The sequence below is a fragment of the Strigops habroptila genome, chromosome 3 (assembly GCF_004027225.2).
Source record: "Strigops habroptila isolate Jane chromosome 3, bStrHab1.2.pri, whole genome shotgun sequence".
In the NCBI taxonomy this organism is placed as follows: Eukaryota; Metazoa; Chordata; class Aves; order Psittaciformes; family Psittacidae; genus Strigops; species Strigops habroptila.
In genome coordinates, this window is record NC_044279.2 from 52074975 (window position 1) to 52089001 (window position 14027).

General features: G+C 44.2%; 1 protein-coding gene and 1 pseudogene across 3 annotated transcripts in view; both read left to right on the plus strand.

Moving 5' to 3' along the window:
- Positions 1–3805, plus strand: part of LOC115605304 — a 62652-nt pseudogene extending 58847 nt beyond the window's left edge.
- A 5308-nt stretch (positions 3806–9113) lies between these two features.
- LOC115605689 (potassium voltage-gated channel subfamily A member 5-like) overlaps positions 9114–14027 on the plus strand; it is a 131329-nt gene continuing 126415 nt past the window's right edge. For 2 of the 3 annotated variants that reach the window (XM_030480489.1, XM_030480487.1), the window contains exon 1: positions 9213–12696. In XM_030480489.1, coding sequence (XP_030336349.1) covers positions 9298–11193 — 1896 coding nt within the window. In that variant the 5' untranslated portion in view covers positions 9213–9297 and the 3' untranslated portion in view covers positions 11194–12696. Of the gene's footprint in view, positions 12697–14027 lie in introns of all 3 variants that reach the window. The other variant, XM_030480488.1, reaches the window with a different exon arrangement.

Genomic DNA, 14027 nt, shown 5'->3' on the forward strand with positions numbered 1-14027 from the left:
AATATGACATGCTTCCTAGGTGGAGTCTGGATTGAAGGTTCATGCATAGGGACAATATGAACTATTCTGAAAGCATCATCAGAGTGGCTGTGAGCTCGTCACAGGGTTAGTCTTGAATAGATTAGTCTTGAATTGTTTATGTGTCTTGTTCATCCTGACTTCTTTACTACTCAGCCTTCTTTATTGGGATGCTAAACTCATTTGTACATCTACAGGCTATGATGTCCTAGTCAGCCTGAGACCACAGATGCACCATTACCTATGGCAGCAGCGTTACCTAAGCATCATGCAGCTGGTAATTAGTTTAATGTGTTAACCTCTGCACGTCTGTGCGTTGGGTGTGATGGTCCCTGCTGTCTATCTCTGTCACCTCACTGGCTCAAGTCTTTCTGTTTGATGCCTATGGAAATGTCCTCATGTGTCCTCATGTACCATTATGAGAGGTCAACTGATTGGAGACCTGCTCTGAGTGGTATTCTCAGAAATCTAGCAAAAGGCCTTCAGTGACTGTATCAAATAATAAGACCCCACCTTTGTAATGAGGTGAGAGAAAAATCAGCAATTAGTTTCCTCCCTTTTCTGTTGTATATGGCAGCCTTATCCACTATGGAGCCCTGAAAACACAGCTTGATTTTGAGAGGCGTGGGGCAGTAACTGGGGGAAACTTTGGATTCTTGGTAGGCCAGGAGATTGGGCAGCCTTCATTTTGTTTCTTCAAAAAGGAAGAATGTGTCTCAGTGCAGGCAAACAGAGGTGATTTAAAGAAAAATATTTGAGTTTTATTCTTTCTGTAGAGAATCCCTTTGGATTTTCTTTCCCCATCTCTGAAGAGGTGGCAGATCCTGACAACCTGTGTTTTCTCAAAGATAGAGCACAAAAACAATGTTCCAGACCAGAGAAGGGAAGAAGAGCTAGGTTATATGTAAAATAGTGGTGCACTGAAGACTGGTCCAGAATTCTTACTTATCCTGAATGGCAAAAGCAGAACAAGAAAGCATTGCATGAAATGAAAAGGTACTTGTAATGCAAAACAAAGCACAGGAAATAAGTTTTTATGTAACATAAAAACTTTTGGTGCATGGAACTTATTGCTTCAGGGTATTGAGAAAGGTAAAATATAAAAAAGGATTAACATTTCAATGAATAAAAGTAGCATCTGTAGTTCCTCTCTGTAAAATAAAATACAAATCAAAATTGTTCTGGGTATAATAGTCTGATTATTGCTTGGGAAGAGGAGTCTCCCACCTTTAGTTTCCATATTCCATGAGCTCAGTTACTGGCCTATGACAGACAAGTGGCTCAAGGGTAGTGGTCTCCTTCTAGGCAGAAGAGGCTGGATTCCAAACCTGCTCTCTGCAGCAGTGGGCAAGCCTCAATTGGTTGGTGGACATGTGGCACCCTTTCACGTCGGGGAAAACCCTGTTGGGCTTGAAAGGCAAGTTTTTCAGGGATGTCATGAGAGGCAAGCAGGTGATACTCTGGGTGGAGGACACTACTGGTGTGTTGTGACACTCTTTACGATGGCCCTAATGGTCAGTTGAGGTATACCTCATGTAGGTTCCCTAATCTGGCTGCTTCTTTTTCCACCCGCTTCCAGTGCCAGTTTGTAGCCGCTGCTGCTCATTCTTCCTACAAGCTCTTCACAGGATGCCTGTTCCCTGATGTCTTCAACACCTCAGTCTTCCTCCACGTTCTCAGCCTCATTGCTCTCTTCCTGCACTTCTACTATTGAACCTACCTTAGGGCAAAGCAGGAGACGCTAACTTAAAGCAAATCAAAGAGAAGAGTGAGCCCAGTCTGATGAACTTGCACATTCTCTGCTCCTTCTAACATGATTGCATGAAGAAAATGTATTTGGGGAGTGTGTGCAAGGCTCATATGCAGACTCAGAGTTACCTTCAAATATCTCAGGTTAGGAAGAAAGGAGGAATGACATAAACTCAGGGATTAAGGTGTTTAGGAGCACACTTAATTAAGCTGATACAAACCCAAGACAAGTAGTCATCAGCATAGCAGCCTTTCTTTGCATTCATAAGACTATCTCAGCTTACTTTTCCAAATCAGGCAGGGTCAGGTGCCTCCAGCCTTGAAAGCAGTGTCCAGGTCACAGCAGCAGCCAGGAACTCCCTGGACTGCAGGATGCACTCATCTGTGCACTGCATCCCAGCTTTCCTGTTAAGAAAGCTCTTAACAGGACTGGAGTGAACTACAGCTATATGGCCCTGAGGGTTTAACCTTCTATTAGCACAAGCATGAAGGAAATTGGACATTACGTTGTCTACCTGGACAGCTGCCTCTGTTTTTTCACTGTTCTGAGGAGAAAGAAGGCATTATTAGCACTTTCATCCTATGAAAGAAACTAATGCAGCAAGAATCATCATCTACCATTTTCTGAATGCTTACTTGCTTTTGGTTGCTCTCATAACAATAGAGAACTTTCAATGCAATTCTAGACTACTTGGCATTGCTCCTTATGATGCCATATTTTTTAACAGAATAGATTGAAGTTCCCTATTCATTCTTTTACCCTCACAGATAAGTTTTATACTATTATAAGCAACCACTTCCACTATCTAATTGGACAAGTATTAATAAAAAATGCATAAAGTCAATTCATTATCTAGGGCAAAGCTGTGTTAGCTCCATTGACTTTAGCACATCACTTACGGGCTTCCCCTTTGCTCCTAGACTTTGGCACTTATATTCATCTGCAGACACTTAAAAACTGTTAAAGTTTTGATCTGGTAGTGCTTTGAAAATCCTAAATTCAGATTTTAAACTACAAAGTAGTATTTATTTATTGCATTCTGCTTTGTTGATTAAAACAAGCATTATGGAGGAGTGATTTTTTTTACAGTTGAAACACAAAGCTCTTGAAAGAGAGGATTAGAATTAGTAACATGGTGCATTGCCATTGTCAAGCCAAATTTGTCTCAACTGTCCAGAAGATTAGATGGTAGCCTGAATTTGGCAAATAAATGTACACACACAAAAAAATATGCTCTACACCAATCTGGAGTTTAGTGGCTATGCAAAATAAATGCAACTTGTTCATCACCGGTGTGTGTTCACATGCCAAACCTTCCCTTTAGCTACTACATGCACATGTATAAGAAAAACGGTTTTCTTCTATTCCTTGCTCTCCTCCCCTTCACACACATACACAAAGGATTTGCTCACATTACCACAATGATACATCATAAATGTCATTCCTTTGACTTGAGTAGTCTTTCTTCTGATTTTCACTAGTGAGTAGCAAAAGCAAAGCAGGGCTTATTTTACATCTATGTGCTAGCTGTTTTTCTTCCTGTCAAATATTGTTCCATGCCTCATACTGTATAAACTGTACTGCTTTTGCATACTCGAATGCTACTTTTGCTAGAGCTTTAGAGAATAAAAACCTCTGGGTGGGTCTTCCATTCTCCCCTTTGTTTGGTAAGGCGGGGGGAAAAAAACTGCTGTGTATCTCACACCATAGTGTATTCATGTTGAGGGTTTCCCCAGAGGCCTCTCCAGCATTGACGACTTAGTGCAAGTAAAGCTGTTTCATTACTCCTGTCCACTTAATGATGCACTTATGGCCCTATCCTGCTTAAACCATCAGTACATTTGGACACTATTTTTGTGGTAGAGCATGTTTTCCTGCAGCTGGCTAAATTATCTGTGCTTCCAAAGAAATATAATGAATTTAGCTCTTTTTCCTATACGTGAGGGAATCACAAGTAGATCTCAACCTTAGTTTCCCCTCACATGAACTTTGTCAGATTGTAGTTACTAATTTCAAGGATTCACTAACAATTTTATACCAGGCTAAGCATCACATATTTTTATTTTCCTTGATACATTCATAATTTTTAATGTATCATTAAATAAATAATAATTAAATATATTATTAAATATAAAAAAATCAATAATTAATTAATTGTGAATGAATTATTTTAAGCAGTCTGAGTGACTGCTTGAAAAGTAGAAATGAGCAGGAAATTTGGATGAGATCACTCCATGTTTTTGCAAATCCACTCCTTTTTAAAATATATACATTTGTAAACATGCCATTTAGCTTTTTTTTTTTACCAGCCTGTGCAGTTTAATTTGTGTCTGTGTATGGCAGAGCTTACTGAAGTGGATTCTGGACAGTGACTGGCCACATAGCTGGTAACAAGTACAAAAGTATGAATTTGCCACCTGACAACTTGTGACTGATCACCTCAATCACATGCCACCGTAACTATTTGTCCTAAACATGCAATCTTTGATCTATCTCTTCTTGTCCCTCTTCCTCACAGCTTGCGTGGCCTGATCTTGCACTTCTGAATTGATAAGGGCTTTTTTCAGCAGGAGTTCAATAGCCATAGGATGAAAATGAAGTATTTTAAGTTGAGTGATAAGGAAGGACTAGGTTTGACCAGAAACACCATGCTTTGCATACAGAAATAGATACTGGTATGGAGTACAGGCACTACAAAAGCACTGATGCAAACAAAATTAACTTGTGAGATTATTTGCACTAGCAGTAAAAATAAAATTGCATAGGTATAGCTGAGTGGTTCTGCAGGTCCTTTGATTCTTTGCTCCTTCAGATTGTACTCACTTGTTTTCATTCTTCTGTTTTAAATTGGGTTATCACACTTGCTACTGAACACTCAGAGCATTCTGTTGTGACAAGAGCAAAAACTTGAGGGTAGAGAGAGGTATGTGCTCCAGGAATTTAAAAGAGAATAAAGGCATAGAATGAGATTTCCCCTTTAAGATCAAGTCCCTAGAGTTAAATATTACATCACAGCAATGCACTGTAAGTCAAAAGGGCTGGAAATTATAAATTGCAAGTTTGGATGATTCATGCTGTCTGGCAAGAGTCCAAGGCTTTGAGGGTGAATTGAAAATATCCTGTAGCAGCTGGATTTATATAAACCTCTGGGCCAAATGCTGATTCCACCAATATCAATGGCAAAGCCTACAGATGTCACTGGAAACAAGATGGCACAGCTGTGTGAAAAACAATGCACTCAGCTACATGGTCTGGTCTGCGTGTGAGCAGACTGGAGTGTTATTCAAGCTTAACAGATGACTTCTAAGGGCACAGTTATGTGCAAGTCACCCCCTTATAAAATGTGAGTCACTATATGTTCTTAGAGTACTTTACGTTCACAAGATGTAAAGCATAATGTAAGTAGTCTGCTTAAATGAATAAGCTTGATATCTGGTAGTGCTTAGCATCTTTCCTGCTGTTCAAGTCGATGTAAATTATGGATGTTCTGATCAAATTACTTTTGAATTAACCAGACCATTTACTCAATGCTTACTTTCTCTCTGAAGATAAATGAGAGGGATTCTCATTTTAATCAAAACAAAATACAGAAAAGAAAATCAATTACTATTTAATGTTTTTTCCATCACAGTGTAGTGCAAAGTTTCCAGAGGGATTTGGGCTTAAAATTACAAAAAATATAAAATGCAGGAATGTGGCTTCGTTTTAACTATTGGATTTTTATATATGTATATATATACACACACATATATACACACTATCAGAAAATATTCGCAGAGTGTGTTTTTTTAAAAAAAAGGTAAAAGGATTATTCTAAACAGTTAATTAAGGAAAAGCAGACTACAGTATATTGGTTTGTGCAATAAATAAAAAACTGTTAATACAGATGTAAAACACCTCCAAGCCAAACATTAAAAAAACAGCCAACCCTATATATAAACCAGTCTGAATTTCCTGAATTCATTAATGAATAACTTAGTGGATTAGGGCTTGATAGATGGAGCACTCACATCCAGATGTTTACTGTGATTTGTCAATGGCTTTGTACTTAATCCTCCTGAACAGGAAATACGAGTCTTTTCTCTGGGGTCTCCCTTGGGAACTGTGGCAGTCTCTCTCTCTGGCCTGAATCATCTCAACACAGGATCAGGCTGCTGGGGAATTAACCAAGTGGTGGAGGCACGGATTTGTCTTTAACCCCTTAGGTTTCCTCCCGGCTTCAGATGACTTCCTCGCCATCTGCCAATGATGGGAGAATTGTTTAGTTAACACATGGAGAGGAAAAAAAGGAGTCACCCATTTCACCCCGTTATGCACATTTGTGGGGTCCCTGACCCCACAAAATGTGTCAAAACAGACATATCTAGTCCTACCACCACTGAGGAGGAGAGCTGTGGGCAGATAAAGCCTCTAGAGGCTGGTGTGTGCATCTCTCCACTTCTCAGCATAGTTTTTTTTTTTCGTTTGTGATGCTGCAGCTCCACAGCCACTGTCAGTGATAGGGATGGCTCAGGAGGGAGTATTTGTGAAAAGACTGGATGTCCCCAAGGTCATACCTTAGTCAGGTATACCGGAGGGTGTGTAGTGTGTCTGTACGTGTGTTTGTGTGTGAGCCTCTGCAGACTACCCCTAGTTCTCATTTCTTAACATGTGAGACCCCCATATGGGATGGGTCACTCATTTTGCTGCATGGGAGCATCCCATTGAACAACAGCTCCCAGTAGCCACATCACTGCCTCTTCTATGGTAATGTATTGGGTGGTGTTTATCAGCCCATGATGGCTTGGATCAGCTAGTTGCACCTGTCCCAGTACCTGAGAACAGGGGAGGCCAGTGCAAAGCTGAAAATGCAGCAGCAGAAGGGAGGCAGTTACAGATATCTCCTATGTGGTACAGGTGCCCATGATTACACAGGTCTGAGCACAGACATGTATTATTCATGTCCCCAGCATGATGGCATGTACAAGGCGTAATGATATGATCCTTCTTTTCTCCCCATGGAAGTGTTGGTAAGGTGGCACTGGGGATGCAGCCTGCCTTTAGGTGGAAGATAGAGAATCTCTAGACTGGACAGTGTTTCTTCTCTGCAAAGCTTGTACGAATCTCTCATTGGTGCTAGCTGGTAAAGTAGAGAATCTTACAAGAACTGCATTTAGGCAGCCCCTTGATGCTCCCTATCCAGGGAAGCCTCATTTACCAGCCCCTTGTCCAGCCCCAAGAGAAAACCTGCAAATGAGGCTGCGGGATAAGCCACTACTGGTGCTGCGTGGACCAGGTTGGGGGCGGGGGGAAAAGCAACATCCCAATCAGAGAGCATGACAACAGGTATTATAACTGGATTTGAAGAACCGAGTGGCAGTGGGAGATGGAGAGAATGGTAAGTTTTGGTGTGGATGTGCTGGAGTATAAGGGACTGATTGTGTGCGTGCATGTGCTCAGGGTAGAAAATACTTTTTGCTGAATCTCAATGAGAAAAGCACAGAAGTGAGGGAGCAGATACAGGTGCCGGCAAGTCATCAGTTTTAGTTACTGGTTATATTTGTATGCAGATGAAAGCACAGTTGAGTGTCTGTGGATGCCTGCGACTGGCCCTGTGAAAGGGACCTAGTCACTGAGCAGACTCCAAAAGTGGTTGTTGTGACAGCCAGGTGCCACAGTTCCTGGGGTGCAAGTTATTAATTTTGACTGGCAATGCCTCTGGGAGATTTGTATGAATATGTTCAGGGATGTTTCCTCTTGAAATAAATTATTATTCCTGAGGTAAGGTTTAGAGGGAGAATATCTTGCATTACAAGAGCTGGCAGAGCTGGAAAACCAGTGTGCAAGCCCTTCCTCCAGCTATAATCCCTGGCATTCATTGAAAACAGATGAGCCAATACTTGCTGGGGTGCACATGTGTGTCTGTATTTATCACAGTTTCCTGGTCCCAAAGGGTGTTAAAGTACATTTTGCAGGCTTAATACATTATTCCATTAAACAACTGTAAATTAAAGGGCTATTTAGTTTAAAAGGGCTGCTCTAGAAAACTTATCTGTCGTTTTGCTTCTAGGAAATACTTGTGCGAGTAAAGTGGTCCTTCACTGTGGATACAGTGGCAGAACAGGTCAGCAATTCTGTGCTAGAGTTCTCAGAAGTAAATTAAAGAACACAATCATGTTATGGGCAATTCATCTCTTACAGTAACCAGTTAATATAATCATGGTTTTCTATTTTGGCACTGTTTTTAACATCTTTGGGCATATTTCATGCACATAGGTAACACTTTAAGTGAAAACCCACTAATCCCTCTGAATCTAGGTAAACTATTTGATGGAGCTGTCAGTATGACCAGAAAGATTGAGTAAAAATGCCACTGCAGCGATGTCAACTGAAAAGCAAAATGGTTTTTCACTTAATTTAATATTTTCTATAACCCAGAAACTCTGCAGGAATGGAGAGGTATATATATGTTTTAAACCTACAGTATTTGTATACATATTTAGTATATTCCCCTGTAGATCTTAAATAGATGAGTTCATGAATATAGCAAATACGATCTTAGCACTGATTGTATTACTGAATTGTAATTGAAGTCACTGTGTAAAGCTGCTTCAATTCCTCTTCTCTAATAAAATGTGCATCTACTGAAACGTATCAGCCTTGGATATGGGTTTAAGAATGCATCAAAGGGAAAGTCCCGGTTCGCAATGCCAACATGAAGGTAGCCCGATAGAAATGTTGTCGTCTGCTGGCTTTGGAAGCACCTTTTGAAGCTGCACCAATTCCATGATAAACTGAGGGGGATGCGGGGTGCAGAGCAAACAAAATGGAAAAAAAGAAAATACCCCATCCTTTCCTTTGTTCTCATTACGCTGGGAATGGCATGGGAGGGGGGGCACACACACGCCAAGAAGCACCAGGAATCCCCGGGACTTTCGATTACGATTTTCATTACCGGCGACTGCAGGTTGACAGCCACAGCCCTCCCTGCGCGCAATCCCTTTAGCGAGCAATCCACGCGTGGGGGCCGCACCGTAATCCCCACGGGGCAGAGGGATTTCCCCTTCTCGGGAGCGGGTGTCTGTCGCGAAGCCCCCGTCCGTCCCCCCGCATCCCCCCGACGCCGCGGTCCGGCGGCACCTGCGGGCATTCGCAGCGGCCGCCCCGCCAGGGGGCTTGTCGCGGTCCCCACGGGTGCGGTCCACTGCCCGGAGCGTGTCGCTGCCCCGGTGCGGAGCCCTCCCGCGGGGCGGGGCGGGGGGAAAGCGGCATCCCGGTGCCTGTACAGGAGCGCGAAGGAGAAGGGATCCTCTTTGACGTCAAGCGACCATAATATAATGATCGCTCGTTCATATCCGGGTCCCCGGGCGGCTCCCCCAGGCCGCGGTCGGCCGTGCGCCGCCGCGCAGTGAGGCGGAGGCGGGCAGGGCAGGGCAGGGCAGGGCACGGCGGCCGTCCGGAGGTGACCGCCGGTGGCGGCGGCGGCGGCGGCGTGACGAGCGCAGCATGCCCGCCGCCTCAGACGCGCCTGCCTCCTGCCGCCGCTGCCCATGGAGATCGCGCTGGTGACTCTGGAGAACGGCGGCACCACGGCCATCGCGGGCGGCGAGGATGCCACGGCAGGCGGCAGTGCCCGGGCTCGGCGGAGGGGCAACTTGCTCCACATCGCCGGCTCCGCCGCTGCCGCTCTGCGGCTGAACGACGGCAAGGAGTGCGCCCCGCCGCCGCCGGAGGACGAGGAGCGGCCCCCGTCGGCCCCTCGGGAAGGCGGCGGGAGGCGCCGCAGCGGCAGCGCGGGCAGCCCCAGCGACCGGGCGGCGGAGCGCGGAGCGGCCCCTCCGCCCCAACCGCCACCACAACCGCCGCCGCGCCGCGGTGCGGGGATGGAGATGGGCCCCTCGGAGGAAGGGGGGCACCGCCGGGGCATGGCCATGGCGGCGGCGGGCGAGGAGGAGGAGGAGGAGGAGGAGGCGGCGGCGAACCAGGGCGCCATGCACCACCAGCGGGTGCTGATCAACATCTCGGGGCTGCGCTTCGAGACCCAGCTCGGCACCCTCAACCAGTTTCCCGACACGCTGCTGGGGGACCCGGATAAGCGCATGCGTTACTTCGACCCGCTCCGCAACGAATACTTCTTCGACCGCAACCGGCCCAGCTTCGACGGGATCCTCTACTTTTACCAGTCTGGGGGCAAGCTCCGCCGGCCCGTCAATGTCTCTATCGACGTCTTTGCCGACGAGATCCGCTTCTATCAGTTGGGTGAGGAGGCCATGGAGCGCTTCCGGGAGGACGAGGGCTTCATCAAAGAGGAGGAAAAGCCCCTGCCCGGCAACGAGTTCCAGCGGCAGGTCTGGCTCATCTTTGAGTACCCCGAGAGCTCCAGCTCGGCACGAGCCATCGCCATTGTCTCTGTGCTGGTCATCCTCATCTCCATCATCACCTTCTGCCTCGAGACCCTGCCGGAATTCAGGGATGAGAGAGAGATGCCTGTGCCCCAGCCCACACAAAGTGGAGGTTTAAATGGCACGACTGTGGAACCCCAACCCATGCAGCCACCCAGTAGTCTCTCTGACCCCTTCTTCATCATTGAGACCACATGTGTTATCTGGTTCACCTTTGAGCTCCTCGTCCGCTTTTTTGCCTGCCCCAGCAAGTCTGAGTTTTCCCGCAACATCATGAACATCATTGACATCGTGGCCATCATCCCCTACTTCATCACCCTGGGAACTGAGCTGGCCCAGCAGCAGCAGCCTGGGGCTGGCAGTAGCAATGGGGGTGGGGGGCAGCAGCAAGCCATGTCCCTGGCCATCCTCAGAGTCATCCGCCTGGTCAGAGTCTTCAGGATCTTCAAGCTCTCCAGGCACTCCAAGGGGCTGCAGATCTTGGGACAGACTTTGAAAGCCAGCATGAGGGAGCTGGGCCTCCTCATCTTCTTCCTCTTCATCGGGGTGATCCTCTTCTCCAGTGCTGTCTACTTTGCTGAAGCTGATGACCCCGAGTCTCATTTCTCCAGCATTCCTGATGCTTTCTGGTGGGCAGTGGTAACCATGACCACTGTGGGCTATGGGGACATGCGACCTGTCACCGTGGGGGGCAAGATTGTGGGTTCCTTGTGTGCCATCGCAGGTGTGCTCACCATTGCCTTGCCTGTCCCTGTCATTGTGTCCAACTTCAATTACTTCTACCACCGAGAGACTGATCATGAGCAAGCTGTTCTCAAAGATGAACACAGTAGTGCTCAGGGCAGCGCAGCAGGGGGAGATGTAAAGAGAAGAGCCAGTAAAAACTCTCTGAACAAATCTGTTGTGCACTTGGAAAACAGTGAGGGTTTCAACAATGGCACCGGCTCCTTAGAGAAAGCCAGTATCAAAGCAAAAAGTAACATAGATCTCAGAAAATCCCTCTATGCTCTCTGTCTGGACACCAACAGGGAAACAGACCTGTAAGGAAAAGAGAGAGTTAGTTCAGAAATGCAGAAATATTTGCTGGTGTCAGAAACTTACTACTATAATTATTCTTTTGGTACCACTTAGTTTTTTTAACTCAGGCTATATTTTGTAAATTGATCACTGTCCTGAGTAGTCCTCCAGGAATACATGTTTTTATGTTCTTTTTCCATGACACAAAGGGTCACCTATTTTTAAAATAGACTAAGAATAAGCTACGCTCCATGATGCAGGAGCTGGTAAATTACAACTGCAAAATCTAATTCGTAGAAACTTATTTTGGCAAATGGTGGTTGGTTTTAAATGGGTCATTTGTAACCAATTCAGTTGCTCCATGTTTGGTATTAAAGAGTTGGAGGATGCGTGTGTGGAGAATGAATGGATTGGGGGGGGAGGGAGGTGGAGGTTTTTTGTACTGTAGTTTCAAATTGAAATTATTCCAGTATATTTTCTATCTGTATAACTGTATTTATGGTTGAAAGGGGATTTCTTACTCTGGTGAAATGCAACATCCTTAAAGCACTAGGAACATTAGCAGATCAGCACTTTCCAGGTTTTCCACTTGTGATCTGTACAGATCTGGTTATCTAGTATGTGAAGTGAATTTGGTGCTTTTAACCCTATAGCAGAAAACTTTTATTGTCATTGATATGTTAGTTTCTTGTGAGCCTTAAATTATTAAATATTGTAGATACACTTCTGTATAAATAACTTTATTAATTACCTTGCTGTTTCAGAATTTCTAAATAATTTAGTCCTGTGCTTACTGTCCCCTCTCCGAAAAAAAATGTATGTGCAGCTTTTTTGGGTTTTGTAGTTTTACAGTTTTATATCTTCAGTATATTTTTAAGACCCAAAGAAAAAAAAATACTCTCTGCTGTTACCGGTTTCGATCCAAGTGCACAACAGATCAAAAACACAAAGGAGTGGATAGATACGACAAGACAGTAGAGTACGAGTGCAATATCTGCAAAACTATTTTCATTGTACACTCCAGATTACTTTGGCATGTGTATCAGTCACCTTTATTTATCCATACCATTTGTGTACACAGTTCACTGGTTTTAATTATCATAGACTGGAAATGGATGGCACTTAAAGAGTCTAACATGGCATGCCGTGCTACTTAAATAACCATTGCGTGGCTTATATCTTGGACTTGGACAGAGAGCATCACCTTTCGTCAAAACACATCCTTGTTTTCTTTTTATTTCCAAACAAAACCTTTTCAGTGCTGTGGATTTTATAGTTAAGATGATGTTGAAAGACAAATGACACCTTATCTTCATCATGATAACACAGCACTGTACAGCTTACTCACGAAGACTGACATGAAGTTGCTTCTTTAACTCAAAAAGCTGTGTCACCATTTTTCTTGCAAAGGACATCTCTGTTTTCTCTTCAAACTTCTGTTTTGTTACTGAAGGATGTTTCATGCCTTTACCACATACAGTGGCACAGCAAGACTAGCAGAATGAGAAGTCTTGATTGTCAACGCTCAAGGTTTGTTTCTAACCATTTTTCTAATACAACTTAAGTAAATACTAAATCAGGATTATAATTTATGCAGGTATCTCAGATACATGAACTGTGAGAAATTTAAATCAGCTTTGCAAAACAGTGCTGCAACATTCTCTCATCCAAACGCAAATTCTGCTTACCTGTCACTTATGATGCTGTTAGAGATCATCGCCAAATGCATGATGTTTTTTCCTTCCTCTTCAGTAAAACAGGCATAGTATGTGCCAAGCAAGTAGCATTTTTCATGTTTGGTTTAAAGGACTGGCACACAGACCTCAGCCTGAAACCTGGGGAGAGGGGGAAGGAGATATTGAATGTGATAATAGAGAACAAGATCTTTCACATTAATTTTAGATGTCGGTTTCTTGGTTGATTTCCTTGTTTATTTAGAAGGGGAATGATGCTCTGATATGTTGAGAAACTGCAGCACGACTGATACACAAAGTGACCAGTTCAGCTGCACTCCAGACTTGGGCAGATCTCCGGTCTGATTTAGTGGAAGTTTTTTGTTGAAGTGCAGTGCAGAATTAGCCCTTTGATGAGGCTGAATCTAAAATGAAACAGGTGATATAATTGCCTGTTGCCCATGCTGAGATCTAAATTATTGATGGGCTTACAGTGAAGCTCCTTTCTCAGGCAAGTATTTTGATTTACTTTCAGTGATTAAATCCATCTGACTCACCTGATTCAGTGAGTCTTTCAGGATAAAAGTTTGGTTGCGTCTTCCTCTGACTACTACCTCCACTTCCCTGACCACTTTTGTCTTCCATACTTTGCTCTTCAAATTGCTCATTGTGCCAAATTAGGCTGTGAGCTCCTTAGAGCAGGGGCAATGTGTATATACAGTCCCTCGTGCAACAGTGGAACCCTGCTTATGGCCAAGGCTTCTGGATATTAATGGATATAATAACATTTATTATTATGTTATTTTTATAATTATTATGTATATAGGGCTATGGAGAGTGGGTTGAGCTGATGTTAAGAGCGTATTGCTGATGGAAAGAGAAGGCCTACTCTTCCTCCTTCCTTTTCAATTTTCTTCCTCCCATTCTGTGTCCTTTTGTTACTAACCCTGAATTGGTTCTGTCCTTGTGCAAGTACAAGTGTTAAGTGCTGCCTTCTCTTAGGGGCTGCTTGACCTCACTAATCTGGCAGAAAATCCAATGCAGCAACAACAAGAACAAAAAAGTAGATCTTTTCCTGTCAAATGAGTGAGTTGTAAAGCTAGTGATTGTCAGAGCCAGTGCTAGAAAGGGATGGAGAAGGTCAGCGATATGAGGAAGTGAGGAAGCAGGAAGGAGTGAAATCCTCAC